General features: G+C 37.1%; 8 protein-coding genes across 9 annotated transcripts in view; 3 read left to right on the top strand and 5 right to left on the bottom strand.

Moving 5' to 3' along the window:
- Window positions 1–13: 13 nt before the first annotated feature.
- On the bottom strand, window positions 14–7,622 carry LOC100633205 (ATP-dependent RNA helicase DHX36). The gene is made up of 28 exons (XM_019993153.1): window positions 7,512–7,622; window positions 7,259–7,469; window positions 7,129–7,207; window positions 6,918–7,072; window positions 6,759–6,872; window positions 6,539–6,635; window positions 6,350–6,497; window positions 6,162–6,263; window positions 6,038–6,102; window positions 5,910–5,991; window positions 5,595–5,863; window positions 5,428–5,546; window positions 5,266–5,385; window positions 4,907–4,995; window positions 3,836–4,052; window positions 3,573–3,746; window positions 3,361–3,525; window positions 3,178–3,277; window positions 3,051–3,126; window positions 2,875–2,983; window positions 2,649–2,816; window positions 2,396–2,593; window positions 1,737–2,048; window positions 1,431–1,685; window positions 1,141–1,345; window positions 912–1,003; window positions 717–807; window positions 14–401 (listed from the first exon to the last, which is right to left on the bottom strand). The coding sequence occupies exons 1-28, from the start codon at window positions 7,568–7,570 to the stop codon at window positions 94–96; spliced, it is 4,179 nt and encodes a 1,392-aa protein (XP_019848712.1). The 5' UTR covers window positions 7,571–7,622; the 3' UTR covers window positions 14–93.
- A 100-nt stretch (window positions 7,623–7,722) lies between these two features.
- Window positions 7,723–15,013, bottom strand: LOC100633333 (acetoacetyl-CoA synthetase-like). Its single transcript, XM_011411889.2, is given in 19 exon segments — window positions 7,723–7,953; window positions 8,105–8,204; window positions 8,263–8,362; window positions 8,412–8,470; window positions 8,519–8,588; window positions 8,693–8,818; window positions 8,899–9,012; window positions 12,441–12,563; window positions 12,626–12,690; window positions 12,756–12,880; window positions 12,932–13,012; window positions 13,518–13,650; window positions 13,709–13,899; window positions 14,027–14,124; window positions 14,261–14,333; window positions 14,335–14,375; window positions 14,445–14,571; window positions 14,635–14,738; window positions 14,822–15,013. Coding segments are annotated over 19 exon segments (1,962 nt in total). The 5' UTR covers window positions 14,916–15,013; the 3' UTR covers window positions 7,723–7,815.
- An 82-nt stretch (window positions 15,014–15,095) lies between these two features.
- Window positions 15,096–17,744, bottom strand: LOC109580252 (twitchin-like). The gene is made up of 8 exons (XM_019993233.1): window positions 17,310–17,744; window positions 17,001–17,261; window positions 16,663–16,938; window positions 16,330–16,614; window positions 15,934–16,275; window positions 15,546–15,878; window positions 15,321–15,437; window positions 15,096–15,260 (listed from the first exon to the last, which is right to left on the bottom strand). The coding sequence occupies exons 1-8, from the start codon at window positions 17,713–17,715 to the stop codon at window positions 15,172–15,174; spliced, it is 2,109 nt and encodes a 702-aa protein (XP_019848792.1). The 5' UTR covers window positions 17,716–17,744; the 3' UTR covers window positions 15,096–15,171.
- Window positions 17,745–17,758: 14 nt separating this feature from the next.
- Window positions 17,759–20,226, top strand: LOC100637030 (LRP2-binding protein-like). Of its 2 annotated transcripts, XM_019993234.1 has the most exons (12): window positions 17,781–17,889; window positions 17,946–18,145; window positions 18,198–18,365; window positions 18,410–18,497; window positions 18,553–18,572; window positions 18,618–18,672; window positions 18,718–19,162; window positions 19,221–19,326; window positions 19,395–19,534; window positions 19,585–19,808; window positions 19,856–20,018; window positions 20,072–20,226. In XM_019993234.1, exons 7-12 carry the CDS (start codon window positions 18,872–18,874, stop codon window positions 20,135–20,137), a joined length of 990 nt encoding a protein of 329 aa, XP_019848793.1. In that variant the 5' UTR covers window positions 17,781–17,889; window positions 17,946–18,145; window positions 18,198–18,365; window positions 18,410–18,497; window positions 18,553–18,572; window positions 18,618–18,672; window positions 18,718–18,871; the 3' UTR covers window positions 20,138–20,226. The 2 variants fall into 2 exon arrangements, with proteins under 2 accessions (XP_003384141.2, XP_019848793.1); XM_003384093.3 differs by lacking the exons at window positions 19,221–19,326; window positions 19,395–19,534; window positions 19,585–19,808; window positions 19,856–20,018; window positions 20,072–20,226 and having other exon boundaries at window positions 17,759–17,889; window positions 18,718–18,846.
- A 104-nt stretch (window positions 20,227–20,330) lies between these two features.
- Window positions 20,331–21,382, bottom strand: LOC105316745 (transmembrane protein 199-like). The gene is made up of 6 exons (XM_011411890.2): window positions 21,098–21,382; window positions 20,975–21,051; window positions 20,831–20,914; window positions 20,744–20,780; window positions 20,584–20,696; window positions 20,331–20,511 (listed from the first exon to the last, which is right to left on the bottom strand). Exons 1-6 carry the CDS (start codon window positions 21,336–21,338, stop codon window positions 20,437–20,439), a joined length of 627 nt encoding a protein of 208 aa, XP_011410192.1. The 5' UTR covers window positions 21,339–21,382; the 3' UTR covers window positions 20,331–20,436.
- Window positions 21,383–21,482: 100 nt separating this feature from the next.
- Window positions 21,483–24,707, top strand: LOC100633461 (proline dehydrogenase 1, mitochondrial-like). The gene is made up of 13 exons (XM_003384145.3): window positions 21,483–21,868; window positions 22,112–22,317; window positions 22,542–22,585; window positions 22,649–22,792; window positions 22,845–22,915; window positions 23,015–23,137; window positions 23,192–23,253; window positions 23,306–23,384; window positions 23,440–23,682; window positions 23,726–23,846; window positions 23,944–24,103; window positions 24,173–24,255; window positions 24,304–24,707. The coding sequence occupies exons 1-13, from the start codon at window positions 21,608–21,610 to the stop codon at window positions 24,465–24,467; spliced, it is 1,761 nt and encodes a 586-aa protein (XP_003384193.1). The 5' UTR covers window positions 21,483–21,607; the 3' UTR covers window positions 24,468–24,707.
- LOC100633585 (transport and Golgi organization protein 2 homolog) lies at window positions 24,651–26,135 on the bottom strand. Its single transcript, XM_019993236.1, has 6 exons — window positions 25,992–26,135; window positions 25,790–25,906; window positions 25,496–25,610; window positions 25,228–25,440; window positions 25,075–25,179; window positions 24,651–24,885 (listed from the first exon to the last, which is right to left on the bottom strand). Exons 1-6 carry the CDS (start codon window positions 26,131–26,133, stop codon window positions 24,741–24,743), a joined length of 837 nt encoding a protein of 278 aa, XP_019848795.1. The 5' UTR covers window positions 26,134–26,135; the 3' UTR covers window positions 24,651–24,740.
- A 51-nt stretch (window positions 26,136–26,186) lies between these two features.
- Window positions 26,187–27,211, top strand: part of LOC100633714 (golgin subfamily A member 3-like) — a 7,597-nt gene continuing 6,572 nt past the window's right edge. The window contains exon 1 of the mRNA XM_003384147.3: window positions 26,187–26,328. The gene's annotated coding sequence lies outside the window, so the exon portion shown is untranslated. The remainder of the gene's footprint in view (window positions 26,329–27,211) is intronic.

The raw sequence follows: 27,211 nt of genomic DNA on the forward strand, positions 1-27,211 counted from the left end.
ACTAGGTGGGCCCTGGGGCTAATGTGTACGTGGGCGTTAAAACAAATTAAAAAAAATAAAATTCAATATTATTATTGTATTTAAAAAGTTAAGTTATTGCAGGACCTCAAATGACAAAGATTTTTCTTCAAACTCTTTAAAAAAATTTTTGACAGCCTCTTGGTTGAGCTCAGGGCCACCATATACAGCCTTGCTTGGACCAGCATCAGAAGATATATTAACAATGACAAGAGAAGGAGTGTCAGATATCTGGAGTAATTTCCGTATGTTGCTTTCCAAGGAATTATTAATAGTGTATAGAAAACACAGAGAATCATTGTTATCTTTGTTTTTTTCGAAATATGGCGCTGCTACAGGAGTCATTGCTGATTTTGCAGCCTTTACCTGATCTTCACTGCCATCTTGAAAAGAAGACAAATCCAATTAAAGCAATACTATAAACTCCATGTAATTACTACAGACTACGTGTATGAACATGCAAGGAATTATTTCCAAACACTAAGCTGACATAGTTACTATAATCTAATGTACACTGGCTTGTTTGTCATATATTGCTTATTACTGTTTACTAGAGACACTCAAACTCTATCAGACAGTTCATAAGGTTTCTGATAAGTTTATGCATGCATTCAATTTGTATGGTAAGACCATACATGTATGTACATGCATGCAACTAATTGCTGCATCATAATTATAGATTCATTATCAGCTTGTACCTGTAAACCAAATCATGCTAGGTCGTGTGTTAAGATCGTCAACCTTTCCATCATGAAGGACTTCAACTGGTTTAGGATACCACGGGAAATCCTGAAAGAAAAACAATGCATATATGGATGTATATATTTATACAACAATAACAATCTTGTTTTTCTTTGTATGGCATGATAATATCATTAGGCATGCTTGATTACTTCTCCTTTGGGATCAATGTTAATCATCCCTCGACCAGTCTCAGTGATCACGTGACCAGTCGTACCATCAACTATGACTAGAGTTGGTATACCTACATTCATATGAAACTATATAAACAATAATAATTTGTAGCTAATTACTATGATATGTAGTTGTGTGTTTTTTTTTATTTTTTCTCAAATTATACTTTCCATGATCATGCCAGTAATAATGTATTTGGTATCTTACCATCAATCTCAAACTGTTTTGCAATCTTCTTGCTTGCCTCATGACCAAATGGTATAGCATACCAAGGCATTGATGAGAGATGCTCCTCAAAGTCTTCCGCTGAATGGTCAGATGAGGAAAAGATGATCTCAAACTCCTTTCCATCTGTCTTCATTTTATTGTAAAAAGTAGCAAGTTCTGGCGTAAATGTAATGCAAGGTTGGCACTATAGAACGGGAGGATGTTTTCAAAATGTGACATCTCCTTGATATGCAACATCATGAGAGCTTACTGTAATTAGCTATTCTTACCCAATGAGCTGAAAAGTACAGCCCTACTGTCTTCCCCTTGCAGTCACCCCAGCTAATTTCCTTTCCTTCCTTATTAGTGAACTTACAACTAGACATTATCTCTACCAGTGTCTCTGGCTTCCAAGGAAACTTCTCTCCATTTGGGTCTTGAGATATGACAGAGCGTCCTTCCTTTGTGATTAAGCTACCGTCGGCCCCACTCACAATAACTAGTGTCGGTATCCCTTGGATTTTATATTTTTTACTGAGGGTAGCCTGCAATCACAAAAATGCTTAGCTAAATAAACATTCAGAACTATTTTATACCTTCATATCTCTTTCAGAGTATGGTAATGCAAGCCAAGGCATCTCTGCAAAATATTTGTCAAAAGATTCTTCATCTCTATCAGAGCTAACAAAGACGATCTCCAGCTTATCCTTTAGTGCTCCACTGGTTAGTTTAGTGTACCATTCGGCGAGCTTAGGAGTGAATCCCCGGCATGGTGGACACCAGTGGGCACTGAAGTACAGCCCTACCACCTTGCCTTCTCCATCAAGACTACTCACTGGAATACTGTCTGTCTTGCTGCTGTTTAGAGAAGAGACTCCAGTAAAGAGAGAGCTTGCCATGGCCCCTTGCTATCAGCTTGTGGTTGTGCTGCTTTCAGTTTGCTGCTCGAGTATGAAACCGGAAGTGAAGTTCTAATCCACTGAGGTCATTCATAATCACATCCGGTTTCGTTTTCCCGGGAAAATGCCCGCGAAATGTTTTTTGAAAATTATTCGCCAAACTTTTATTTTCCTTGACTATAATAATGCCTCCCATTCTACTGAGCAATAAACCTATTATTTATTTATTATAATTTAAAATTATTTTCATCATAAATAAGAGAACATTATACATGTAATGATGACACAAACAAATTAACAATATATTAAATAACTATTATTATTATTATTATTATTATTATTATTATTATTATTCATTTTCGTGGGTACAAGTGTTTTCCTTGAGCGAGTCTTTCCTGTTGTGCCGAGTAATCCTCACTAGTTATCAAGTCTATGATTGCTTGGATTAAACGAGAAGTGGGCGTCACTGAGTGGGAGGGGCCAGGAGAATAAAGAGTCATCTGAGGTTGTGCAATTTTCTGCTTTAAGACGGAGTCCAGCTGATGACGCATGTCCTAAAATTACAAAAAGTCATTTAATAAAGGAAATTCTTTTTCTTTATTGTGATACCTTTACGAGATCAGCAATGCGTGTTGGAGCCTGAAATATGATCCACTTGTCAACAGTGATTGTCTCTTGGTCAGCATCTCTTCCAGCTGCTATCTCACCACCAAAAAACAGAAGAGGGAAAGGAGGAATGACAGAAGCATCGTGAATAAATATGGCAGTACTTTTAACCTAGAGAGAGAGAGAGAGAGAGAGATGATATTTTAGTCATCAGTTCATCATCTTCTACTTTTGTATGATAAATGAGAAATTGTGATTTAAAATTTCCTTGTTCAGAGTTGACGGATTTCGGATGAAACTTAACCTTTCCATCCTGCTGCGTATACAACTTTGCTACTCTGAAATAGAGAGATTGTTCAAAAAGTATGGTATGGTATTAGAACACAATTTAGTAAAATAACATACCTTTTTCCAGGAGTGATTTTAGCTACATTTGGGTAGAGCCCAGCGCATAGAATAGCTTTTATTAACTTGACATTATCTAAAGAAATCAAATTAGAATCAGTATCAAATCAGAATCGTGTTAACTAACCTGAGTTGTGATTAGCTGATGGTGTCTTTGGATTAGAATCAGACACAAAACCAATCTCGTGCAACAAACCAGCAAACTGTCTCTTCATGTTACTTAGTAACTATAATAACCAGTAATTAATAACTAATACTTAATAACCAGCACTTAATAACTAGTACTTAATAACCAGTAGATAATAATAACCTCTAAAGTGTTTGATGACAGGAAGTGGTCCCAGCAGTATTGACGTGTGTTGCCATGACGACGGCTTTGTTCCCACCCATTAAAAGCATTCAGTAATGCAATGTGGTCACTCTCACTACCCCGAGCTAACTCCTTCTTCATCCTGTCTGCCTCTTCTTGTTTGTGCTATTAAAAAACATTACAATTATCATTTACAAATCATATCGTCTTACCAGTGGTATTACGAAAGGTTCTTTAAACCCAAGAGCAGCTGCAATGGTCAGTACAGGGTCCAGGCAAGAAAGCATTGCCCCAAAAAGGATCATTCTACCAACCCTTGGGTGAACAGGGAGGTTAGCTAAGTGATAGCCTAATGGGGTTAACTCCTCATTTACATCCAGAGCATTCTGAAATAAAAAATTGATAAAAAAGTCTAAATTGAAATTAAGTAAAGTGGGCGTGGTTCATTTTTCAAATTAAGTGGGTGTGTTCTCACTAAGTTCTTAAGCAGGTCTACTGCGTCGTGGATTGATTTAGTTTCCGGAGGCTCAAGAGCTTTGGAGAGGAACGGCTCGGCCTTTCCTAAATGAAGCATCTTAATTTGGAGGACGAGTTCTTCGAGTGGAGTCCTTAGCATTTCTGGCAGCTGGAACTCGTTCAGTTTAGAATATTGATGAGAAGTGAAGAGGTAGAAGCAGTGGCCTGGTTGGACTCTAAAAGAGACTGAATTGAAGCAACTTTAAAAATTTGCAAAAAAATCTAATTTTGATCAGAATCAGTTCAAACTTTCTACACAACATAAGAACATGTATATGCATCAGAAAATGTAATAAAAAATAAGAATTCTCACCTTTTCAATTTTGGCAAAATTTGGCCCGAGACCATGTACTATAGCCCATGGTTTTTTTCCAAAAAATGGCTCCGAAATCACCCCCAATTTTTATTACATTTTCTGATACATATTGATGTACTTATGCTGTGTAGAAAGTTTGAGCTGATTCCGACTTCAATTTTTCAAGTTACGGCCATTTTAAGAAAATGCCCAAATTCTGAAAAAATCCCTGTACTATAGCCCATGGTTTTTTCCAAAAAATGGCTCCGAAATCACCCCCAATTTTTATTACATTTTCTGATACATATTGATGTACTTATGCTATGTAGCAAGTTTGAGCTGATTCCGAATTCAATTTTTCAAGTTACGGCCATTTTAAGAAAATGCCCAAATTCTGAAAAAATCCCTGTACTATAGCCCATGGTTTTTCCAAAAAATGGCTCCGAAATCACCCCCAATTTTTATTACATTTTCTGATACATATTGATGTACTTAAGCTACGTAGAAAGTTTGAGCTGATTCTGACTTCAATTTTTCAAGTTATGGCCATTTTAAATGTAACCAGCTCTTGAGCCATCAGTCATTATTAGCCTCAATATAAGACAATGGAGGAATGAGTGGCCATAATAATTATATTACCGGGTGGAGTGAGTCATAACTATTAATAACTATTAATAGCATGTTAAGCTGCTCTCACCCCAAAAGGGGTGGAGTCAACCACGCCCATAAACTAACCTTCCTGCCCGTCCTTTTCTTTGAGTGGCAGCTGCTTTACTTTCCCAAACCGACTCTAGACAAGCTAACTGATTCGCAACATCATACGTCTACCAATAAAATAAATAATTAATAGAGTACATAATGTATGTGTAATAAGGATATTTTATTATTAAAAGTTTTTTTAAAGTACATGTACATCGACCATTTTGTGTCACAAAACTTTCTTGAAGAGCTACAGCAAAAAATTAGCAGAAAAAATCACAAAAATATTCAGCTCATGTATTGTATAAATGCAAAATGAACCCACAAAATTTCTCTAAAATTTTTGTTGCAAATTCACAAAATTTTAAAGGCTACTCAGTATAATTAAGACTCACAGTTTCCTTGACTTTCCCTCCATCGATAACAAAGACCACATCATCAATGGTGATACTAGTCTCTGCTATATTAGTGGCTATTATAATCTTACGAACCCCAGGGGGCGGGCGATCAAAAACCTACATGTATAATGTAAACGTAATAATGGAAGCCACACCTACTTCCTTCTGGGATGTAGTTGGCATCATAGAGTGAAGTGGAATTATCAAAAATTTCGAAGAATTCCGAAACATTCCGTCGCTCCGAAGCAAATCATGCAACTTGCTGATAGTGTCCCAGCCTAATTAAAGGGGTGGCGTTAATTAATTATTCATAGGCCCTCCCTCACCTGGTAGAAACACCAGGATCGCTCCGTCCTCCATATTGAAGGATATGTGTTTTAAAAGAGAGTGGATTAAATGGAGGTCAATCTTCTCCAGATCCATGTCTCTCAAAGCTGATGCCACATGAGGTCCATATTTCTGATCTCTCTCAACTTCATTTAAATATTCCTCAGCCTCCGCCTTCAGTGATTGCTCCTCCTCCCACTCTTGTCGACCACGCCCATAACGAGACCAAAATGGGCGTGACCTTCCCTGGTTCTGAGGTGGACGATATCTAGTTTTTGAAAATAGACATGGACTGTATAGGGTTGGTTCTTTACCTTGTTAGTGAGATGACGTCTTCAAGAAAGTGTTCTTTCACGGGGAAAACACGACCAGGAATAGAAATAATGGGAGCATTATCTAAAAATAAAATAAAATAAATAAATAAATAAGATAATGTACTGACTGAAGTAATTTGAAAATAGTTCTGCATTAATGGTAGCACTCATTAGGATGACCTTAAGATCAGGCCTAAATTATAAAATATATTCAGCATTGATACCTCATTATAATCTACAGTAGGTACTTACTTCTTTGGTATTATGTCTTTCACAATTATCGACAGGAAGTCAGTTATGTTGTTTCTCTCGTGAACTTCATCAAGTATGAGATGAGATACGTTTTGAAGCAAACTACATGTACATGTACATGTACATAAGAGAAAGTTATAATGAATTAAAATTAGAGGTACACATGTACATACTCCTAATACACTTACGGGTCTGAGGCCAGTCTCCTGACCATTATACCAGTGGTACAGTAAAGTATCGACCCATTGTCCCTCGGCAGTGTACCCTCTAGCCTGATCTGGTAACCGACTGAAGTACCTAAGGACTCCGCCCGTTCTGCGGCTACCCTCTGAGCCACTAGTGGGTGTGGTTAATATACTCAATAATAAAAGTAGCACCTGATATTGCGCTGATCCGTCTCGGCTGGGTACAGATCACATGGCATTTGGAGCCACACCCTCTTCCTATAGCATCGTCCAATAGAAACTGAGAAATCTGGAGGAAAAGAGATAATTTTCAAAAGATATAAAATATATCAATTCTCAATCCACTGCTATACAAGTATCTAGATGTACAGTACGTTACAAAAAGACGGTACATTGTACATGTACATTGCACCTGTGTTGTTTTTCCACAGCCGGTTTGTCCACTAATGACAATGACCTGATTATCATTAACTGCTTGAACTATCTCGTCCTTCATGCCCCAAGAGGGGAGGGCCTGGCGGAATTCCTAGACAAGGAAAGGTTTTCATAGTTACCACCCCACAGCATATACCATCATTTTTTTATAGGCAGGTCGACTCTCTCTTTGTCTCTGTTCTTTTAGCAGTTCTTCGTCAGTGTGAGTAGGTGTGGTCAAAATAGGTGTGGCCACTGAGGGATATTGGAGTGAGGCACCTTCTTTTTCCTGTCCATCAGATTCCTCCATTGCTAGACAATAATAATTATTAATAATTAATATCAGTCTCTCTCTCTCTCTTTCTCACGTTCGTTTGTTCCATCAATATCTTGGAGTATTTGCGTTATTTCTCTTTCTGATCTTCTATCAATTGAAACAACAGCTCGCTAATTATATATAAAAGATATTATTTATTTATTATTATTATTTGCATTTACTTCATTTCTTTCTCTTGCTACTTTACGTTCCTTCCCTCGTTTAGCATAATACAAACCGATATCCTTCCCTTTTAGTCCTGAAGGGTGACCACCCCTACCACCTCCTCCTCCACCCCTCCCTCCTCCTCCTCTCCCTCCCCTCCCTCTCCCTCCTCCTCTACCTCTTCCTGGCCAGGCTCCTCTTCCATAGTCTGCCATGATTGATTTAAAACTAAAGTTGAAGCTAATAAATCATGTTAAAGCTCCAAGCTACCTTCTTTGCAGTCTGACTGAACTTGAAAACGAGTAGGAGAGAGATGGGGTCCTCCACATGCCACAATGAGGTGAGTATACGGAGCCAGGGATTGGAGTGATTTCTCATTCACTTGCCTGTAATAAAAATAGCATTCTCCGTATATTTTAAGTATACGGAACCCAGAAGTTTCAAGTTTCATGCAGGGCAGTATACTGAAAACTATAGCTAGTTTACTGAGCTTTTACTAATAATGAAAGAATATAAAACCTGTCTATGTAGCAATAGCAATGATAATAGATCTAAGAGGAATATATAAATATATTTATTTAATAATAAGTTGCGGTATGTTATAATAAAGATCAAGAGACTCAGGATTAGATAGAGCTCCTCTCTCCTTCACGTCTTGCCCAGAGAGAATCTTCTTGACAGCAACTTCAACTTTCTTCCCATTCATTGTATACTAACAAAAAACACAAAATATATACTTTAAATATATTGCTAGAAAATCAGCAAAGATTTTTCAAAAAGGTTGGATTTTGACTGCAATTGAGGGTCAAAATATTGAGCTTAATAGCAAATTTAAATACATATATATCTTTCTATTTCCTTACTGGTATATCGCTAGTTTCTAAAATGAGAGCTGGAACATGTCGTGCTGATAGCTCTCCTCTAATGAATGTCTTCACTTTCTTAACAAACTCGTCATTAAAACTATCAATAATTAGAGGAAGATTAAAGGGGCATACCCATTGCTAGTTTGTTTCCTTACGTATAGCCAGGGTTCATTTTAATAAAGAGAATCACTCGCTCATCAGATCCAACCAATTGCCCGACACATAAACTGTCCTTAACTTCATCAAACTTCTCAGCTATTATAAAATAATAAAAATTTACTATTATTATTATTCATTATTTTACTGATGTTATAAATCTCGGCACTTCCAAACCTCACGCCACTAGGATTGAGCGTTCCATCACTAGAAAATAAAATAAATTCAAAAGAAATAAAGCAGCTGCTACTTTACCTCCTCCCCAGCATTACAATCCCACCAGTTCTTGAACTAATCTTACAAAAATCACCATGAGCCCACACCCCTACAAGTATATTATATAAATGTCATTATTATTATTTTTGCTAATGGTGTTGTTGTTACTATGTGTGTTGTTATTGTTTTGTTGTTTGTTGTTGTTGTTTTTACCTGAATAAACTGAGAAGTACGATTTTTGGTATCTAATGGAGTCATCATCGTTCCAGAAATGAGTTGGCATTGAAGGGAAAGGTTTAGTGCACACCAACTCGCCACTCTCATCGTATACCGGCTTACCTTGTAAACAAATAATGTAAACAAACAAACAAACAACAAGTATATATTATATATTATGTTTTTGTGGTGATTATTCATACCATTTTTGTCCCAGCATTCAACTGCCATTCCAATGTTCCTGTACTGTATCTCCCCTCTGTGTACTGGGAGGGTCGGGTTCTGACCAGCAAAACAAGATATGATGTCGGTACCACCTAAAATAATAATAATAATAATAATAATAATAATAATAATAATAATAATAATAATAATAATAATAATAACAATAATAATAATAACAATAATAATAACAATAATAACTAGATGAATGTAAAACATTAAGGACATCAATATGTTTTCGATAAAACCATGGGCTATAACAGGGCATTTTTCCGAATTTGGAGTTTTTTAAATGGTCATAACTTGAAAAATTGAAGTTGGAATCAGCTCAAATGTTCTACCATGCTTAATTTTGTTAAAGGAAAAAGATTCTTAATGGCTCCATTCACCTCTACAACTTGTGATTACTATGGTGAATGGGAATTAAGCTCGCTATTATAAGCTAGATCTATCACAACTTCCTTTAGTCACAAGACAAAACAACATTATGATCAGACCATCTCTTTTGTTTTCTCTCTCTTTCTCTCAGAATCATTCTTGAGGATTCCTCTATCAGTATCTCTAGACTTCTTCTTCATTATATATCTCCTTTCGTTTCGTTCTCATATTCTATTCATCTAAACTCTCTCTTAGCTAGTGTTCTTATTGTGAAATGGCAGCCAAACCATCTTCATCTTCTTCTCCTGGTCTCCTCAAACTGGAGGAGCAGCTCACTTGCTCAATATGTCTTGATATCTACACTAATCCTAAGTCCTTGCCTTGTCTACATTCATTCTGTCAGGATTGTCTTGATAGGTTACCTCAAGATAAGAAGAATGAGACCTATTACCTCTCTTGTCCCACTTGTCGTCATTGTACAGAATTACCAGAAGAAGGAGCAAGTGGTTTTCCTATAGCATTTCACCTCAACAACTTTAAGGAGGTGCATAGTTTCATGAAGAAAGTAGCTGATCCTCAACAGGTCACCTGTGACAACTGTACTACAGCTAATGCCACTGGATACTGCAAAGACTGCAGTAAGTTCATGTGTGATGATTGTATCTCTACCCACAAGAAATGGGCTGACTTTTCTAACCATCAGCTAACAAGTCTTGATGAGGTGACAGCCTCTGATGTCTCTTCTACTTCTCAATTGCTAGCTCCAGCTAAACAGGAGGCAACCCTCACCTGCTCCACTCACCACAAGCCACTGGAGATATTCTGTGAAACATGTGATACTGTCATTTGTCAGCACTGCACAGTTCGAATGCACAAAGACCATGAGTATGATCTAGTCAATGACAGTTACACTAAACACTGTCAGGAACTGGAGGCCTGCTTAGGACCGGCTAAAAAAAAAATGGAAGAACTTAAGGAAGTCAAATCTACTCTAACAGAAACAGAGGGAGAGGTCAGAGAGAAAGGAGAAGGAATATTAAAAGAGATAAATGAAATGGTGGAGGAAATGATTGCTGTTCTTCGTCAGTCAGAGAGGAAACTGACTGAGCAGGCAAAGAGGGTCACTGATGCTAAACTAAAGGTGCTGTCAGAGCAAATGAAATCAGCAGAAATGAGTTTGAGTGTTCTGAAGGATGTTGAGAATTATGTGGCACAGAGTCTGAAGACAGGCAGTCCTCAACAAGTCCTGAGGTTTAAGAAACAGATGATGGAGCGTATGAGTGAAGTTACTGCAGGGATCAATGTGGAGGAGTTACATCCAAAGGAAAAAGCTGACTTTGTATTGAGTAAAGATATCAAATCGCTACATCACATTGGAGATATTGTGACCTACTCATCTACTGCACTACAGCAGTGTAGAGTGAAGAAGATTGATCATATTACACTTTCTGGCAATGTGTTTTCGTTTTCACTAACAATAGAGGCACCAGATTCATCTCTTTTGGCTGTTCCTTCCTCGTCTCTGAAGTGTAGTCTGGTACCAGCTGGCGAAGATGATGATGCATACACCAGCACTGATTCTGATGAAGATGAAACTACAGTCACTACCACCAGCACTGATCCTGGAGTGTATAGGATACAGTGTAACCCTTCAACACGTGGTACTCATACAGTAAAAGTACAAGTATATGATGTACACCTTGAGGATACCTCACTAGTCATCCCTTTCAATCCTTACCTTGATAACATCACTCCAGTACGTACTACAACTGAGCTTGAGGGTCCCTCTGGAGTTGCTGTAACTGATGATAATCATGTTATTATAACTGAGAATGATGATGACTGTGTAACAATACTGGATAGAGAAGGAAAGAAAGTGAAATCATTAGGAGGGGAAGGAGGAAGTGGTAATGTCAAGTTTTCTGAACCTCGTGGTGTAGCTATTACTCCAGACAAATTCATTCTTGTATCTGATAATCAGAGGATCCAGAAGATAAGCATGGATGGAGACCTTATAGCATCAGTTGGTGAGGAGGAAGAGGAGGAGGAGAGTGAGGAGGAGGACGAGGAGATAGAAAAGGAGAGAGAGGTGCATGATATTGGGGAGAAGATGGTGGAGGAAGATGAGGGAGAAAAGGTTCCAGGGCCACTACAGTTCAAAAGTCCTCATGGTATAGCCATTTCTCCTATAACAGGACAGGTTTATATTGCTGATAGTGGTAATCATCGTATACAAGTCTTGGATCCTGATCTAACCTTCTCTCATTCATTTGGTAGTGAAGGATCAGCTAATGGACAGTTTAAGTATTCACATGACATTGCTATTGACAGTCAAGGATTAGTGTATGTTACTGATAAGGATAATCATCGCATTCAGAAGTTCTCTCCAGATGGAAAGTTTGTGGGTCAGTTTGGCACTGAAGGATCAGGTCCTGGACAGCTTAGTAGTCCAGGAGGTATAACAATAGACACTGCAGCTACTGGTCTAGTGTATGTTAGTGAAGGGGGCAATGGTCGTGTATCAGTCTTCACTAGTGATGGTGTGTTTGTTAGTAGTTTTGGAGATGATTTAGGTCCAGCATTATTAACATTTGATAAAAATGGATTCTTGTATGTTTGTGATTACAGTAATGACGAAATGGTCATTTACTGATTAACTGTATAAGTTTTTTCTACTTTTACTTTAAAATCTAAATTTTCCACAATTTAACTCAATTAAAAATAATTTTTTTAATTGCAATTTTTAAATTAGCCATTGGATTCAGCTTAATTTTTTTACCCAACATAACACTGCCAAAAAACACAGTTTAACCCATCGATGAATTAGAGCAGTTTTATCTTGCAGTATCTGTATAATTTAAATGTTCATTGACAAATTTGGAAAAGTAATGGTTCAAGTGATGGAGCAGTTTTGAATACCATACTTATTTATACTCAGTGATATAACAGACCATATAGCCGGTAGGACACTCTCCTCTAAATATTATCTACTCTTGTACATGTATAATTATTATAATTTATCATCTAATTGTAGCAAAGGGACAGAGTGAGAGCCATGAGCTAAAAGAACATATTTTGGATAATAGACAAAAGACTTACATATATGATCAGACTATCACACAATTTACACTATTAATGTACAAACCTGTAATGGATCCCAGTAAGACGTTCCTCTTGATACAATTATAGACATAATCATAACTAGCAGGACCCAATGGAGAACCAGTTGATAGTATAGTATGGAGAGAGGTCAATTTATGAGTATCCTCTATTAATTAATAATTATTAATAATAATCATTAATTATTGTGAGTGGGTGTTAGGGTCTTACTTGGAACAATATTTCTCTCTTCTAGTGCAGCAAGCCACCTAGCACCTGTCCCAAGTATTGTAATACTATTAAAAAACCAATATATCTTAGTATAAATCAATATATCATAGTAAAACTCAGTAAACCATACCCTAATAGATCCACATTGTTCCACAGCACATTAGGTGAAGGTATAAAAGGAGATCCATCATAAAGAACTACAGTGGCTCCAACTGATAATGAGGACACTAGCCAATTCCACATCATCCAACCAGTCTATTTATTAAAATTAACTAACTATTAATTAATAATAATTATTAGAGTTACCGTGGTGTAATAAAAGATGACGTCATTATGAGTCATGTTACCATGGAGAATGTGCTCCTTCATGTGCTGTATTAACGTACCCTAATAACAATACATGGAGTCAATTAATAGTCATTAGTCATCCATTTTTAATGAAAACTGGCCCAAGATACAGTACAGGTAACATGTACTAAAATAAAACATAATAATAAAAACCACATACATGTACATATACCATGTGTATGTACTATAGTACAGGGACTTTGGCCCAATTTTTGAGCAACTTTAAAAATTCGTAAAAAATCCAAATTTAATCAGAATCAGCTCAAACTTTCTACACAACATAAAAACATGTATATGCATCAGAAAACATTGTAAAATAGAGAATTCTCTACTTTTAATTTTTGGTGAAATTTGGCCAACGACCCTGTACTATAGTACAGGGACTTTTACTCAATTTTGGAGCAACTTTAAGAATTCGTAAAAAATCCAAACTTGATCGGAATTAGCTCAAACTTTCTACATAACATAAGTACATGTATATGCATCAGAAAATGTATTCATAAAGACAATACAGTGCAATTATAAAGATATCACATAAACTCACCCCTGCTGAGTGCACCATACATTTAGGAGACCCAGTAGTACCGGAGGAGTACATTATGAACAATGGGTGGTTGAACGGCAGCTGCTCGTATGTCAAATCAGTATTATCAGAGAGAAAATCTTCCAATAGAATGCTAATAATAAACAAAAATACACTATACATATCCTGTAATATCCTATTAATATCCAAACCTGTTCTTTACTTGAGATATATCAACAGTAGATGAACAGAATGGATGTATGATGACTTTCTCAAGATCAGGCAATCCGTCCACGACAGTTTTCAACTTGTTCAAATGATCGTGCTTTTTCCCGTTGTAACGCACGGCCTCCACTGAAAATATAACCTTTGGCTTGATCTGCTTGAATCTATCAAGAACTCCCTAAGGAAAAAGATAAACATAAACAACAACAATAATAACAACAACAACAATAACAATAACAATAATAACAAGATAATTATGATTACCTTGATAAAGTGATATTTTCATTTATTTATTCTGTGCTTACAGTAGAGCCGAAATCAGGAGATGTTGAGCTCCATATCGCTCCAATACTAGCTGTGGCCAGCATTGCTTCAACTGCAGTTGAACTGTTAGGAAGATAGCCTGAAGAGAGAGGGAGAGAGAGGGAGGGAGGGAACAGATAGAATATATAAAGAAAAGTAGAAGAGAGAGAGGAAAGGAGAGGGTAACAGTAACAGAGAAAGATGATGAGGGAGAAGACTTAGCTTAAATAGCTCACCTACAACCCTGTCCCCAATCCTCACTCCAATATCAATGAGGGCATTAGCAATCCTGGCCACCCTCTCTCTCAGCTTCATTGAAGGTAATGTATGATGGAGTAGACTGGCCCTCACCTAATAATAATAATAATAATAATAATAATAATAATAATAATAATATAATATCTATTGTTATATTAATACCTAGTGATATTAACGCTATTTTGTCCTTTTGCTGTTCGGTTCTATTCAACAGGTTTTCAGCAAAGTTGAGGTGGCAGCCACGAAACCATTCAGGGACATCTGCTATTCCTTTACTGATATCAACTACCTAATGATTAAATAATAATTAATAAATAAATAAACAATAAATAATAATTATAGTGGTGTTTACTTCATCGTAAGGTTGAGAATGTTTGATTCCTGAAAAGTGAAAAAACTCTTCCCAGAAATTAGCGTAATTTTTCACAGACCAGTCCCAAAGCTCAGCATAATCAACTAATAATAATAATAACAATAATAATAATAAATTGTACATCCATTGTGATTTCATAATGTTATTTTAACGCATCATGCATTACCTAAATGAAGGTCGTATTTCTCATTTATTCTCTTTCTAAAGAAATCCAAATGAGTATCATCGCCAGCAGGAGTCCATAAAGGAGCGTCTTCCATGATCAGAGTGTCCTAAAGGCTGTGGGCCGATCTTTTATTGGATCATTTATACAAGACTCGGATCATCAGCCAATTTTATGAGGCGATGGTCATGGGCGGGGTCTGCTCCACCCACATTAATTATATTTTTGATGCAAGTGGTTGCAGGAGCTTTCCCTTTGCAAGCATGCACAACACTACTGCTATTAAACTTTTAAATATTTTTGTGTTTTAGCGTGTAAAAATAAGGTTAATGGTTTGTTCTATGGGATATTGTTCAGCGACGGTATCTTTGACTCATTTCCATTGCTCGAGAATCACTTCTCCTCCAGGTCTGTGCTGAACTCGTATGAAACTGTACAGTCCCTAATTAGAATAATAATAATAATAATAACAATCATCACAATAGCAGCTGCTATATTGTACTTGATTTCCTCTTCTTGCAGCAGCATCCACAAATACAAATGATGATGGATATAAAGACCACAGCTACTATCAAACCTCCAACTGATGCCCCAATTATTATTATCAGCAAACGAGTAGCTAAAGAAAGAACAAATAAGTACATAACAATGGACCAACAAGCTCAGTATTGCAATTAAATTATTTGATTAAAGTGCATGATGGATTACAGTTGCAGTGGTATCTTACATTCTTCTTCTGTAGGTGCTTCAGTAACATTCACAGTTACATTGAATGGTCCTAATCTTGTCAATTCTGAGTATCCATGCTCATTGATGGCAAATACTTCTACATAATACATCATTCCACCATTCACTGGTATAGAGACACTTCTGTTGGTATTATTAGTGTAGTCTGTGTATTCATAGGCCTGAGTGTATAGTTCACTTCCTTGGTCTGTCTCCACTGTCATGTTAAAGGAGAGACTGCTTCCTGCTAGTATCCCTGCATACTGGCACAGTAAAGAAGCACTGATTAGTCCTGGGCTAGTTGAGACTGCTACCACTGGCCTGGAAGGTTTACCTACATTACATGCAATTGATAGATAAAATGAAAACAGAGCTTAAAGTATTCTGACCTATTACTGGGACAAGGTTCTGTCTTAAAGTAGCACCTCCCACTAAATTATATGCATTCACAAAGCAGTAGTATTGGCTTCCTGCAGTAATAGGACCAAGTGAAAAACTGGCCATGAGTCCAGCATCAAAGCATCTTTCTTCACAAGAGTATGTGAAAGTATTGGCATAATTCATATTGTGATCTCCACTGCCACTGCCTAAGCCATAATCCATGTCTGTTGAGCAGTAGGCATCTATTGATACTGCATCATTTCCAGCACCTCCAGTGTGTCTCAATTCTAATGCTATGTTAATATTGGCATTGGGTAGCGGTGTAATTGCTGTAGTTCTGAATTCTGGAGCTATTATTATAAATAAAAAAATAAAAAGATTTTTAAATATGGGATTTAACTTACGTCCATCAGTTGTTGTGAAACTAAGACTGGTCTCATTCCCTCCTTCAGGATAAGCAGAAGACACAGCTGCTACTGATACAGAGTATTGGGCAGTAGGAGAAAGGCCATTAATTGATATACTAGTATCAGCAGTAACAAATGGATTGCCTGGTACTGGTGGATTGATCATAACTATATATCCAGATAATTGTGGTAATCCAGTATCAGCAGGCTCCATCCACTTGATAGAAACAGAATTATGAGTGACATTGGACTCTTGCAGGCTCAATGGAGTTCCTGGCTGCACTGTAGTTATAACAACATAAAGTAATTAGCAACAGATACACAACATACCTGCTTCAGTTAGAGTTATGACTGACGAAATGTTGCCAGCTATGTTTATTGCATATCCAGTATAAGAGCCAAAATCGTCACTATCAACATTCATTATTATCAACTTCAATGGATGAGACAAGTCATATTTGCTTGCATCAGAGAGAATATCTCCATCAAAATACCATTCAACCCTGGGAAAAGGATTGCCTGACAAGTTGCTGAACAGTGTCAAAGTGATATTATCACCAATCCTTCCATAAGCAGCAGTGTCAACTGGGATACCGCTAGGAGCATCTAAAAAACAATGAATTATTTTTTATAGTACATTTTTATTGAAGCTCTAAAGCAATGCTTACACTGTACATTAAGTGTAAAGGTGGCACTCAAATTTCCACTAGCATGGTTCAAAAAGAAGGTATAGTTTCCTGACATGTTTCTCTGGGCATTACTAATCCAGAGTGACGTATTTGTTAGTATGAAGCTGTTAATATCTCCATTGTAGCCCAGTGTATAAAATGGAGGAAATGGATTACTGCTTTGGCTAACTAGTGTAATCGTTTCGCTTTCTCCTTCAGTGACATTAACAGTTGATATATCTCCAATCAAAGTAGGGGGATCTGTTATAAAGTAAACACACTTATAAGGAATACACATATATAGCTTACTTAAGATACCAATCACAAATCTCTCAAGCACAGTCCCAGGCATTGGACCGCAACTGAAGATTGCTCTATTGTAGTATTCAGTAAAAGCAAGTACAGTGAGGTTGGTATCACCACCAGAAATCATGAGAGATAAAGAAGGATCGTCTGACAAGCCATTGGTGTCATTAAATGAGAGATCAAACTGGCTGCCGTTTATTGTAGATAAAGACCAGACAGGAGGCACTATATCTCCGGTTTGGTCATTGGTGATGTTACAGAAGATGGATTGACTCTGACCAACAGTAGCTATAACATAAACAGCATCTTGTCCCGGGAGCCTACTGGGTGTACTAGTGTAAGAATAGTTAGCCTGAGAGAAGGAGAGACGGAGGAAGAGAGAAAAGGCTACGGCCTTCAAAAGCAACATCTTCTGCAAAATTGAGCCACGCCCTGGTTCTGCACAAAATGTATATGGGCGTGGTGGTTTAGTATGGGCGTGGTCAAAATGTCTGGACTAGTACATCAACTTGTACACCAGGCAAGGAGGACATTCTCAAGAGAGAAGACGCTCCCAGAAGAAATGGAGAAGTTAAAAAAGATAGTAATGACATTTATCTACTGTTTTTGTTAGTTTTAGCTTGTTTTTGATGTGTTTAGATGTCACAGATAACTCCTAAAGATTTCAATCTTGATTCCACTGCCATTGACAAGCCCTGGGATTACCCTCCATTCGTAACTGATGCACCTGCAGCTTTCATGAACGTTTATGAATGCTCAGAGTTTAACGTAGCCATATTCATGCTCAAAGCAAACAAGGAGATGCCACTCCATGATCACCCAGAAATGCACGGATTAATGTAAAGGAATGAAGATGGACTCTCGCTTATTTCAGCATATTATTCATTTTAGGAAGATACTATCTGGTTCTATGTGTGTGACATCGTATAACAGACCAGAAAAGAGAGGCAGCAACAGTTACATTGCAAGATTCTTTCGCAGCATCCTTGCAACACCAGCCACAGAGCCGTGTCACTTTACCCCAGAGGAGGGGAACATTCATCAAATCAAAGCTCAAGAGTATGTCTCTTGCTTTTTGTTGTTTTATTGCAATTTCTTGTTAGCTCTCATGTTGCTTTTCTAGACATTCTTGCTCCTCCTTATGCACCTGAAGAAGGAAGGGACTGTACTTATTATTTCAAAGATACCAAAGTAGATCTAAAAATATATTCTGTAGTATATATTATATTTCTTTTATCATGCATAGCAAAGTAATCAAGATGAAAAGTGAGTAGTTTATTAATGAATAAGTATTGATATCTCTCAATGTAGTTTAATATGGCTGATATCAGGGCAAAATCCATCATGGTTCTCTTGCATACCTCAGGTAATAAGAATATGTTATTATTTATGATGTTTCGTTTTTCTATAGCCATACAACGGGCCCAAAGTTGATTAACAAAATTTACAGAGCATCATGATCATTAAACAATACCGTATTATATTCTAATTGTTGGTTTTGTATTAAATATTTCGTTGTTATGGTAACTGAATAATATCACTTGTGGGGCAGCAGGAGATACACGATGAGTGTCACTACTAGCAATACACTACTGGCAGAAAGTTTAGAGAAGCCAGTACTAATAGCTGACCCTGATCAAGACAAGAAGGACTTGCTGCTAGAAGAGCTGGTGGAGCAGGGAGAGAGAGGGAATGCAATGGCTCAGTTCTCACTTGCAAAAATATTTCTATCTCAAGGACAGACAGGGAAAGCAATGTCATACTTGACATCAGCAGCAAGACAAGAAGATGCACAAGCACTGTATGAGCTGGCTGTGATTAGGTATCAGGGTCTTCAAGGGACTGAAGCATCATCAGTAAGATCACCATAAAAGAAGCATACCATATTTATGAGTTGATATTATGTTTACACAGGAAGAAGGTTTTAAGTTAATGCTTAAAGTTGCTCAATGCAAGGGAGCTAAAAACACAGACCTGGTATCAGCAGCACAATTTAACATTGGTAGAGCATACTTTCAAGGTAATGAAGACAAGTAATGTAATCACATGGAGATTGTATAGTAACCTTTTAATTGATGGCTGGTATAGGATTTGGTGTTAAGCAAGATCCAGAGGAAGCACTAAAATGGTGGAAGATATGCTCAAACTCTGACACAGAGTCTGGAGTACGAGCAATGAACACTCTAGCATTATTCTACTCAACACCAGACTATGCTGATAAAGAAAAGGTCAGTAATGATGGTATTTAACTATTATTATACTAAAAGCAAAATAACAGGCTTTCTCGTGGCATGTTAAAGCAGCAGAGAATGGCCACAAGGACTCCATGGGGACACTCGGGCTATTGTACATGAGAGGAGAAGGATGTCTAGAAGATAGAGAACTATCGTTGAAATGGTTAAAGAAATCCTCAGACAATGGATCTATATATGGGTCCGGCTTACTTGCAAATTATTATTACTCGACTAAAATGTACAGCAAAGCCGTGGAAGTTGCACAAAGGTACAGCCTCCAAGATATCCTCATGATTATAATGATTATTTTAAAAGTGTTTGCGATGATGTAGCAGCAAGCAGAGCAACTAAGAGTCAAAGTGTTACCAGTTTAATATCAGAAGGACTAGCTACTGCTCATTTTATATATGCACAATGTCTATTTCTGGGCCAAGGAGTCACAAAAGATGTTGATAAAGCAGCCATTGAATACACTAAGGTAACCTAAATATACTTATATACATGTAGCTTGCTTTATCAATTTCATTACAGGCCACTCAAACTAACAAGGTAGTAACTGCTCAGCTCCATTCTAAAATGATGTATGGAAGACTTTAATCATTATTATTATTATTATTATATCTAATGAATTAATATTGAAAAATCATAATAATTATCCTTGGCCATTGATACACACTATGCATGTAGGTAGTGATAATTATTGAAACTGCAGTATCTCCAGATGAGCCTCATTTCAATGACAGACTAAAGTACATGTATACTGTACATGTACATGCATGGGTTGCTAAAATTTATAATTTCACTGTAAGTGAATAAGATTTTTTTTTTGCAATTTCACTAAAATTAATATGAAGAATAAGATACTTTTGAAATGATTTCTGCCTTTACTAATCGTGTTATAATTGTTTGATGATAAAATAAACATCCGCAAATAGTACTGCCAATCCAAAAACAAGACCAGTTGCAAAGCACTAGGAGGAAAGAGTAGAGAGAGAAAGAGACATAAAAATGGAGGTATGACTTTGGTTGTTGATATTCCTTACAGCTGTGGAGTCCATCCCTGCATAATAAGCTGCAAAATATCCGAAAATAAACGACCCAACGACAGTAAGGAAAAAGTTGAACATTACTAGCAGCTGCCGATGAGTCGCTTGAACTAAAAATAAAATAAAATTAATAAAAATAAAACTTATAGCGGCTAACCATCTAATTTTATATCTTTTAATGTTTCGTCTTTTTTCTAAAATGTACAACAAAAAATTATTATTATTATTATTATTTAATTTTTACTTGTTTTCCAAAGACCATCTTATTGTACTCTGCATTTTCAAGAGATGCCTTGATTGTCTCGAGCCTCGCAACCAGCTCAGGATTCTAAAATTACAACAATTTTATTTTATTCTATGGGATTACAACTGTAATTATATGGCTTACTCTGGGTGGAGCCTGTTGCCTTGGAAACACAATCCGACTACCTTGAAGCAGCTCGTGAATAAAAGGTGATTTTCCGTCTATAGTAATCCCGTAATAAATATTGAATTAATATTTCTCACTCACCCAATGGAGTTTCCTTCAATTGCTTCTTTATTTCTTTGACTGTGGAGAATTTTATGACCTTGCAATCACAGACCACTCCTTCTTTGAACTCAACCCCAGTCTCTCTCTCCCTCCATCCCTCCAGCTCCCTGGACAGTGGCTTAGGAAGACTCTCTCTGTTTGCTGAAGACAGAAGATGATCAATCACTCTCTCCAAATATGGAGTAGCTTCCACTAACTGATAGCAATAGATGTCAGCCATTTTTGAAGGTGTGGCTGAAAAAAAATTGAAAGCACCACATGGTTTCCGTCCACTGCCGGATATTTCTAAGCCCTCTAATTTTATAGGCGTGGTTTGGGTGCAGTTAGTGGGTGTGTCAAAGGCGTTTCTTGTCTGTGGTTGAAGGGTGTTGCTCGATATGGAAGTTTCATGAGTTTTGTCTTTGCTGAGTTGCTAAGGACTACTACAGGTGTATAACAGGAAGAAGAGGTTCCCTTATCTCTCCTTTAGGCGCGTAAATCCCCTCTCAAATGAGGTGGCCAGGACTACACGGCGGTTTTATACTAAGGATCCTCAAAAGAAACAGAAATGTGACGAGAAAAGCTCACCCGACCCTTCTTTCTCACCTCTCTCGACCTCTGAGCACCTCTTCCGCTCTCTATGCTACCAAGGGACCGGATTTTGATGACACCAGCCTCTCTTATGGCGGTAAATCCATGAGACAACTTCTCAGAGCATTCCTCGTCTATCAACTCTTCTCCTTCAACAGCATTGTGGATTCAAGCGAGAGGGTACGTTGCATTTATGAATAAAGTCCTCCCTGCTGCTGAGAATGCAACATTATCCACATGTACATGTACCTAGTCAATACATGTACAATTGTATTAAAATTGTTATTTTAACGGATTTTGTCTTATCCACATGTATACACAATGCTTGCTGCTCTGTACTAATAAGTAATTATGATAAAGGCTGGCATTATTAGCACATACATGTACATGTACATGTATATTACTTTTTGATTTACTTTGCAGCTGCTGAAAGTCGCCAAAAAGATACTTGGGCAGTCTTTATTCAGGAAACTCATGAAGTGGACGATATATGGGCAGTTTGTCGCCGGAGAGGATTTGAAAACACTCCAGCCGGCAATGAAGCACCTACAGAGCCGAGGGGTTCGATCAATACTTGACTACGCCGTGGAGGACGATGTACAGAACAGTGAAGTGTACATGGAAGTCAGGTAGTACATGTACATGTACTGTAATGTAATAATTGTAATTGTATATAAATTACATTACATTACATAATATATATTATAGTCATACTACTACAGTCTATAGTATTGGTGTGTTTGGTTGTAGGTAGTGATTGTATTGTGGTATGATGAGTCTATAGTATTTGAATAAAAGCACATTCATTATTTTCTTGTACTTCTACTACGTGTTCTTTGTTGTTTTTTTGTAGACATAAAGCTAAGCCTCCTTCAGACACCCCTCACGTAACAACTGGTAATGAATAATAATAATGAATTGTTATTTATGATAATCCCTCTCTCTGTCCTCTTTCATTAGATGAGGACAGGAGCCCTCAGTTTAGTGTATCCACTACCCCAGGGAAGGCAACTGTCACATCCAGCGCTAGGACCTACTTCTACCAAGACGAGCACAAGTGTGATGAGAATATGGAGAATTTTATAAAGTGCATCAAAATAGCAGGTAAAGCAGTATGTTATAGATTTACATGTTAACTTGATATCTTTATCATCAGCTGATGCTAGTGATGGTGAAGATGCTTTTGCCGCCATCAAACTAACTGGACTTGGAAGAACAGAATTTCTTGTAAGCACAATAACTCAGTACAGTAACACGTATAAGTCCATTGTACTAGTGATTAGTGACACATATTTTTAATTTAAACTTTTCTCTTTGTTGTTGCAGCTGCGTCTGAGTGAAGCTCTTGTTGGCAGTGAGAAAGTCTTTTCCATACTAGCTGACAAACCAGATCTACTTGAAGGAGTCATTACGTCGGATTCTTTTTTAAGAGGAGCTGAAAGAATGAAAGTAAAAGAGAAAGAGAGAGGGAGAGTCAATAATGATGACATTTTTTCTTGTTAGATTGATTCCAGGGAGCTACATGTACCACAACTGTTTGATAATTTAAGAGCCAAAGGTCAAAGGTACTGTACCAGTTATATTTCAATTTGTATTGTATTCTTCTTATTTGAGCAGTGACTCTATTTCATTCCTCCAATGGTATCATTCATTTCAACCTGGTAAAGAGCTGTACAGGATTCTCAGCACCAAGAAAGTACATAATACAACTCCTCATTCTCTCTTTATGTACAACACTGTCTGTGGTTTAGTTCTCCTCCAGTCAGCCCAAACTCCCTGTGATGTCAGATAACGAAAAAGACCAGATGAAGAGTGTCATGAGGAGGGTAGAGTCGTTAGCTGACGTGGCGCAAGAAAGAGGAGTGAGATTAATGGTGGACGCTGAACAAACTTACTACCAACCAGCAATCCGTCACATCACTGTACACAGACTCATGCCTAAGTATAACATGCAATCTCCTGTTGTATATAATACACAGCAGTGTTATCTTAAGGTACATGTACACGTGCAATGATATTTAATAATTATTTGTTTAGAATGTTGATACAAGTGTTGCGCTTGATTTACTGACGTCTGAGACAAGCGGTTTCCATTATGGCGTCAAACTGGTTCGAGGTGCTTACATGGAGCAAGAGAACATGTTAGCCGTCAATAAAGGTAAGCACCCTCCCTCCCTCCCTTTTACAGAAGATGTACATGTACATGTACATTTTACGTTTCATCAAGGACAGTAATAATTGTTAGTTTTTTCTAGGATATGATAGTCCAATATGGCGGAATAAATCAGAAACCGACTTGAGTTATCACAAGGTACTAGAAGGACTAATGGAAAGAATGGTGACGACGGACCGTGGGAAAGTTAATGTGATGGTCGCCACTCATAATGAAGAAAGCATCAAGTTTGCCATCAGCAAGTAAGCCCTGAAATTTTGATGGACAATGAGTACAAAATTTTGCATGTTACGGTAATAATTTTATCACAGGATGAAAGAGTTGAAAGTAGGCAAAGAGAACATTGCATTTGGTCAGTTACTAGGAATGTGTGACCACGTCACTTTCTCACTCGGTAAGTATAATCAGCCCCGCCTATTTACATGTACCACGCCCACTTTAGGTCACCATGGTTACAACGTGTACAAGTACATGCCTTATGGATCTGTGGAGGAGGCACTGCCTTATCTCCTTCGGAGGGCAAATGAAAATAAAGGAATGCTTGCAGGGGCAGTGAGGGAGAGAGAACTGCTCTGGAAAGAGATAAGGAGAAGATTCAAAATGTAACGAATTTGAAATTTTATTTTAGTCGCTGCAGTCCTAATTGTAATTTATTATTCCAGCTGCATCATCATTTATGATTATTATTCCATCACCGCTGTTATTGTTATTATTTATTTTTTGTTGTTATTCTTAATTTTTGCTTTGATGGCAGTACAAATTTATTATTGGGTTAATATTTCTCAAAACTTTTATTGTAATTATTATTATTGAATTTAAAACTACATGAAATATCTTTGCAATGACACAATAAGTCTCTCTATTGATACAGAAGTAAAACTAAAGGACGCTGCTGTGTTCTTCTATTTTAAAAGTTTCTGTTGTAGTGATCCACTCTACTTGTTCCTCTTTGATTGGTTCGGCCATCGTCCTCTCTACGTACGTTACAGTTCCCTCGTGATCGACCAGTATCACTGTATTGGTCCTGCAATAGTAATAATAATGTCAATTGCAATGCATTGCCTGCTTTATATAATACATGTAGGTAAATTAGTAGCTGAGCATGTAAAGAATAAATCACATTTAAGTGGTAATTTTAGCATCAGCTTGCCGATTGCCGAAAATAAAAATCTCCCCATTTTCTTCACTAAACAATAGCTATTGCTACACTTGCCTGGTTCCATATCTAACTCCGGGTGCTTTTACAAATATCGAACTGAAAGCTTTCATTAGAAACTCTGGATGAGAAGTGTCGTGCATCTCTGGGTCCGGATGGTAACTAGGGGGAGGAGCATTGTTACCAAGGAGCATCTCCATAGCAACTCACCAAGTGTCGTCTCCTAGCAACGAGAGTAGCTCTGACACGAGGTCATCTTTGCTGAGGCCGGAACTGATTATCTCTTTAAATTTCTTTTTTCCTTCTTTAACTTTCATCCAGGGAGAATCAAGCAAAGAGTTACTGAGGCCGTAGACTCCGCCCAGAAGGGGACACGCCCCCTCATCACTACGGTTACTGCAATACACCATTTCTTTGTTATTACTATATGAAAAAGGAAAGGCGTTGTCATGACAATAGTACCCACGTATTGACGTACCCCAGGGATCCAGTGATGAGATTGAAGCCGTCATACTGTGAGGAATTGGACATCAAGGTTGATGAGTAATTGGTGGGTGTGGTCTCGCCTAATAAATAATTTAGGACTAGCGTACCTAAAAATTACAAATATACATGTACATAGCTGATTCCGATCAATATTGGATTTTTTATAAATTTCGTGACAATGGAACTAATGGGTTTTTGCTTGTCATGGATTTCGTGACAATGGAACTAATGGGTTTTTTAAAAGTTAGGTTTGAAGTACAAGCCACACCATTAAGACCACACCCACCTCTGCTTATCCCTTGAAACTCTGGTGCATTGAAGTCCTTCCGATAATTAGTTAAAACAGCAAAACGTCCTCTCCTAGAGAAACCAAGCCAGGACCCACCATTGAGACCATCCTTACCTGTAAACAACAACAAACAACAACACAGTATATAATTATATAATAATAAATAAATATGTATAAATATTTATTTGTTTAATTATACCTGCAATGATGTGAGAGGCAGGATGGGGCCAGAAGTGAGCTGGGAGCGTGTTTCTGTCGTAGAACTCATCTCTATTGACGGCAACTATCAACTGGTAGGTACCTGATCCGTCAGGATTGTACTCTAAAAATACAATACACATTTTTAAGAAAAATAATTATTATAATTAATTTTATTAAAAATTATTATTATTTTATTGGTGGGAGGAGTTTTGTAGGTGTTGCCAAATAAAAATGGCGGATCTGTGAAAGTAGATTTTTTTCTGGTGTCTCTCTTTGCCCAGTCATACAATTGTATTATCGTACTGATAGGAACTGGATTTAAATTTATAAAACAGGTAAAGGATGAATACTATTATTTTGCAATAGAAGTAATGTATCGGAAAATGTAATAAAAATTGGGGGGTCATTTTAGAGCCATTATTGGAAAACCATGGGCTATAATAGTATAGGGTATTTTTCTGAAATTTGGAGTTTTTTAAAAATGGTCGTAACTTGAGAAATTGAAGTCGGAATTCGCTCAAACTTTCTACGTAGCATAAGTACATCAATATGTATCAGAAAATGTAATAAAAATTGGGGGTGATTTCGGAGCCATTTTTTGGAAAAAAACCATGGGCTATAGTACAGGGAAATTTTCTGAAATTTGGAGTTTTTAAAAAGTGGTCATAACTCGAAAAATTGAAGTCGGAATCAGCTCAAACTTTCTACGTAGCATAAGTACATCAATATGTATCAGAAAATGTAATAAAAATTGGGGGTGATTTCGGAGCCATTTTTTGGAAAAAACCATGGGCTATAGTACAGGGATTTTTTCCGAAATTTGGAGTTTTTAAAAAATGGTCATAACTCGAAAAGTTGAAGTTGGAATCGGCTCAAACTTTCTACACAGCATAAGTACATCAATATGTATCAGAAAATCTAATAAAAATTGGGGGTGATTTCGGAGCCATTTTTTGGAAAAAACCATGGGCTATAGTACAGGGATTTTTTCCGAAATTTGGAGTTTTTAAAAAATGGTCATAACCTCGAAAAGTTGAAGTTGGAATCGGCTCAAACTTTCTACACAGCATAAGTACATCAATATGTATCAGAAAATCTAATAAAAATGGAGGGTGATTTCGGAGCCATTTTTTTGGAAAAAACCCATGGGCTATAGTACAGGGATTTTTTCTGAAATTTGGAGTTTTAAAAAATGGTCAAACTCGAAAAGTAAAGTGA

This window comes from Amphimedon queenslandica, unplaced genomic scaffold (assembly GCF_000090795.2).
Source record: "Amphimedon queenslandica unplaced genomic scaffold, v1.1 AMPQUscaffold_13500, whole genome shotgun sequence".
NCBI classification, from domain to species: domain Eukaryota; kingdom Metazoa; phylum Porifera; class Demospongiae; order Haplosclerida; family Niphatidae; genus Amphimedon; species Amphimedon queenslandica.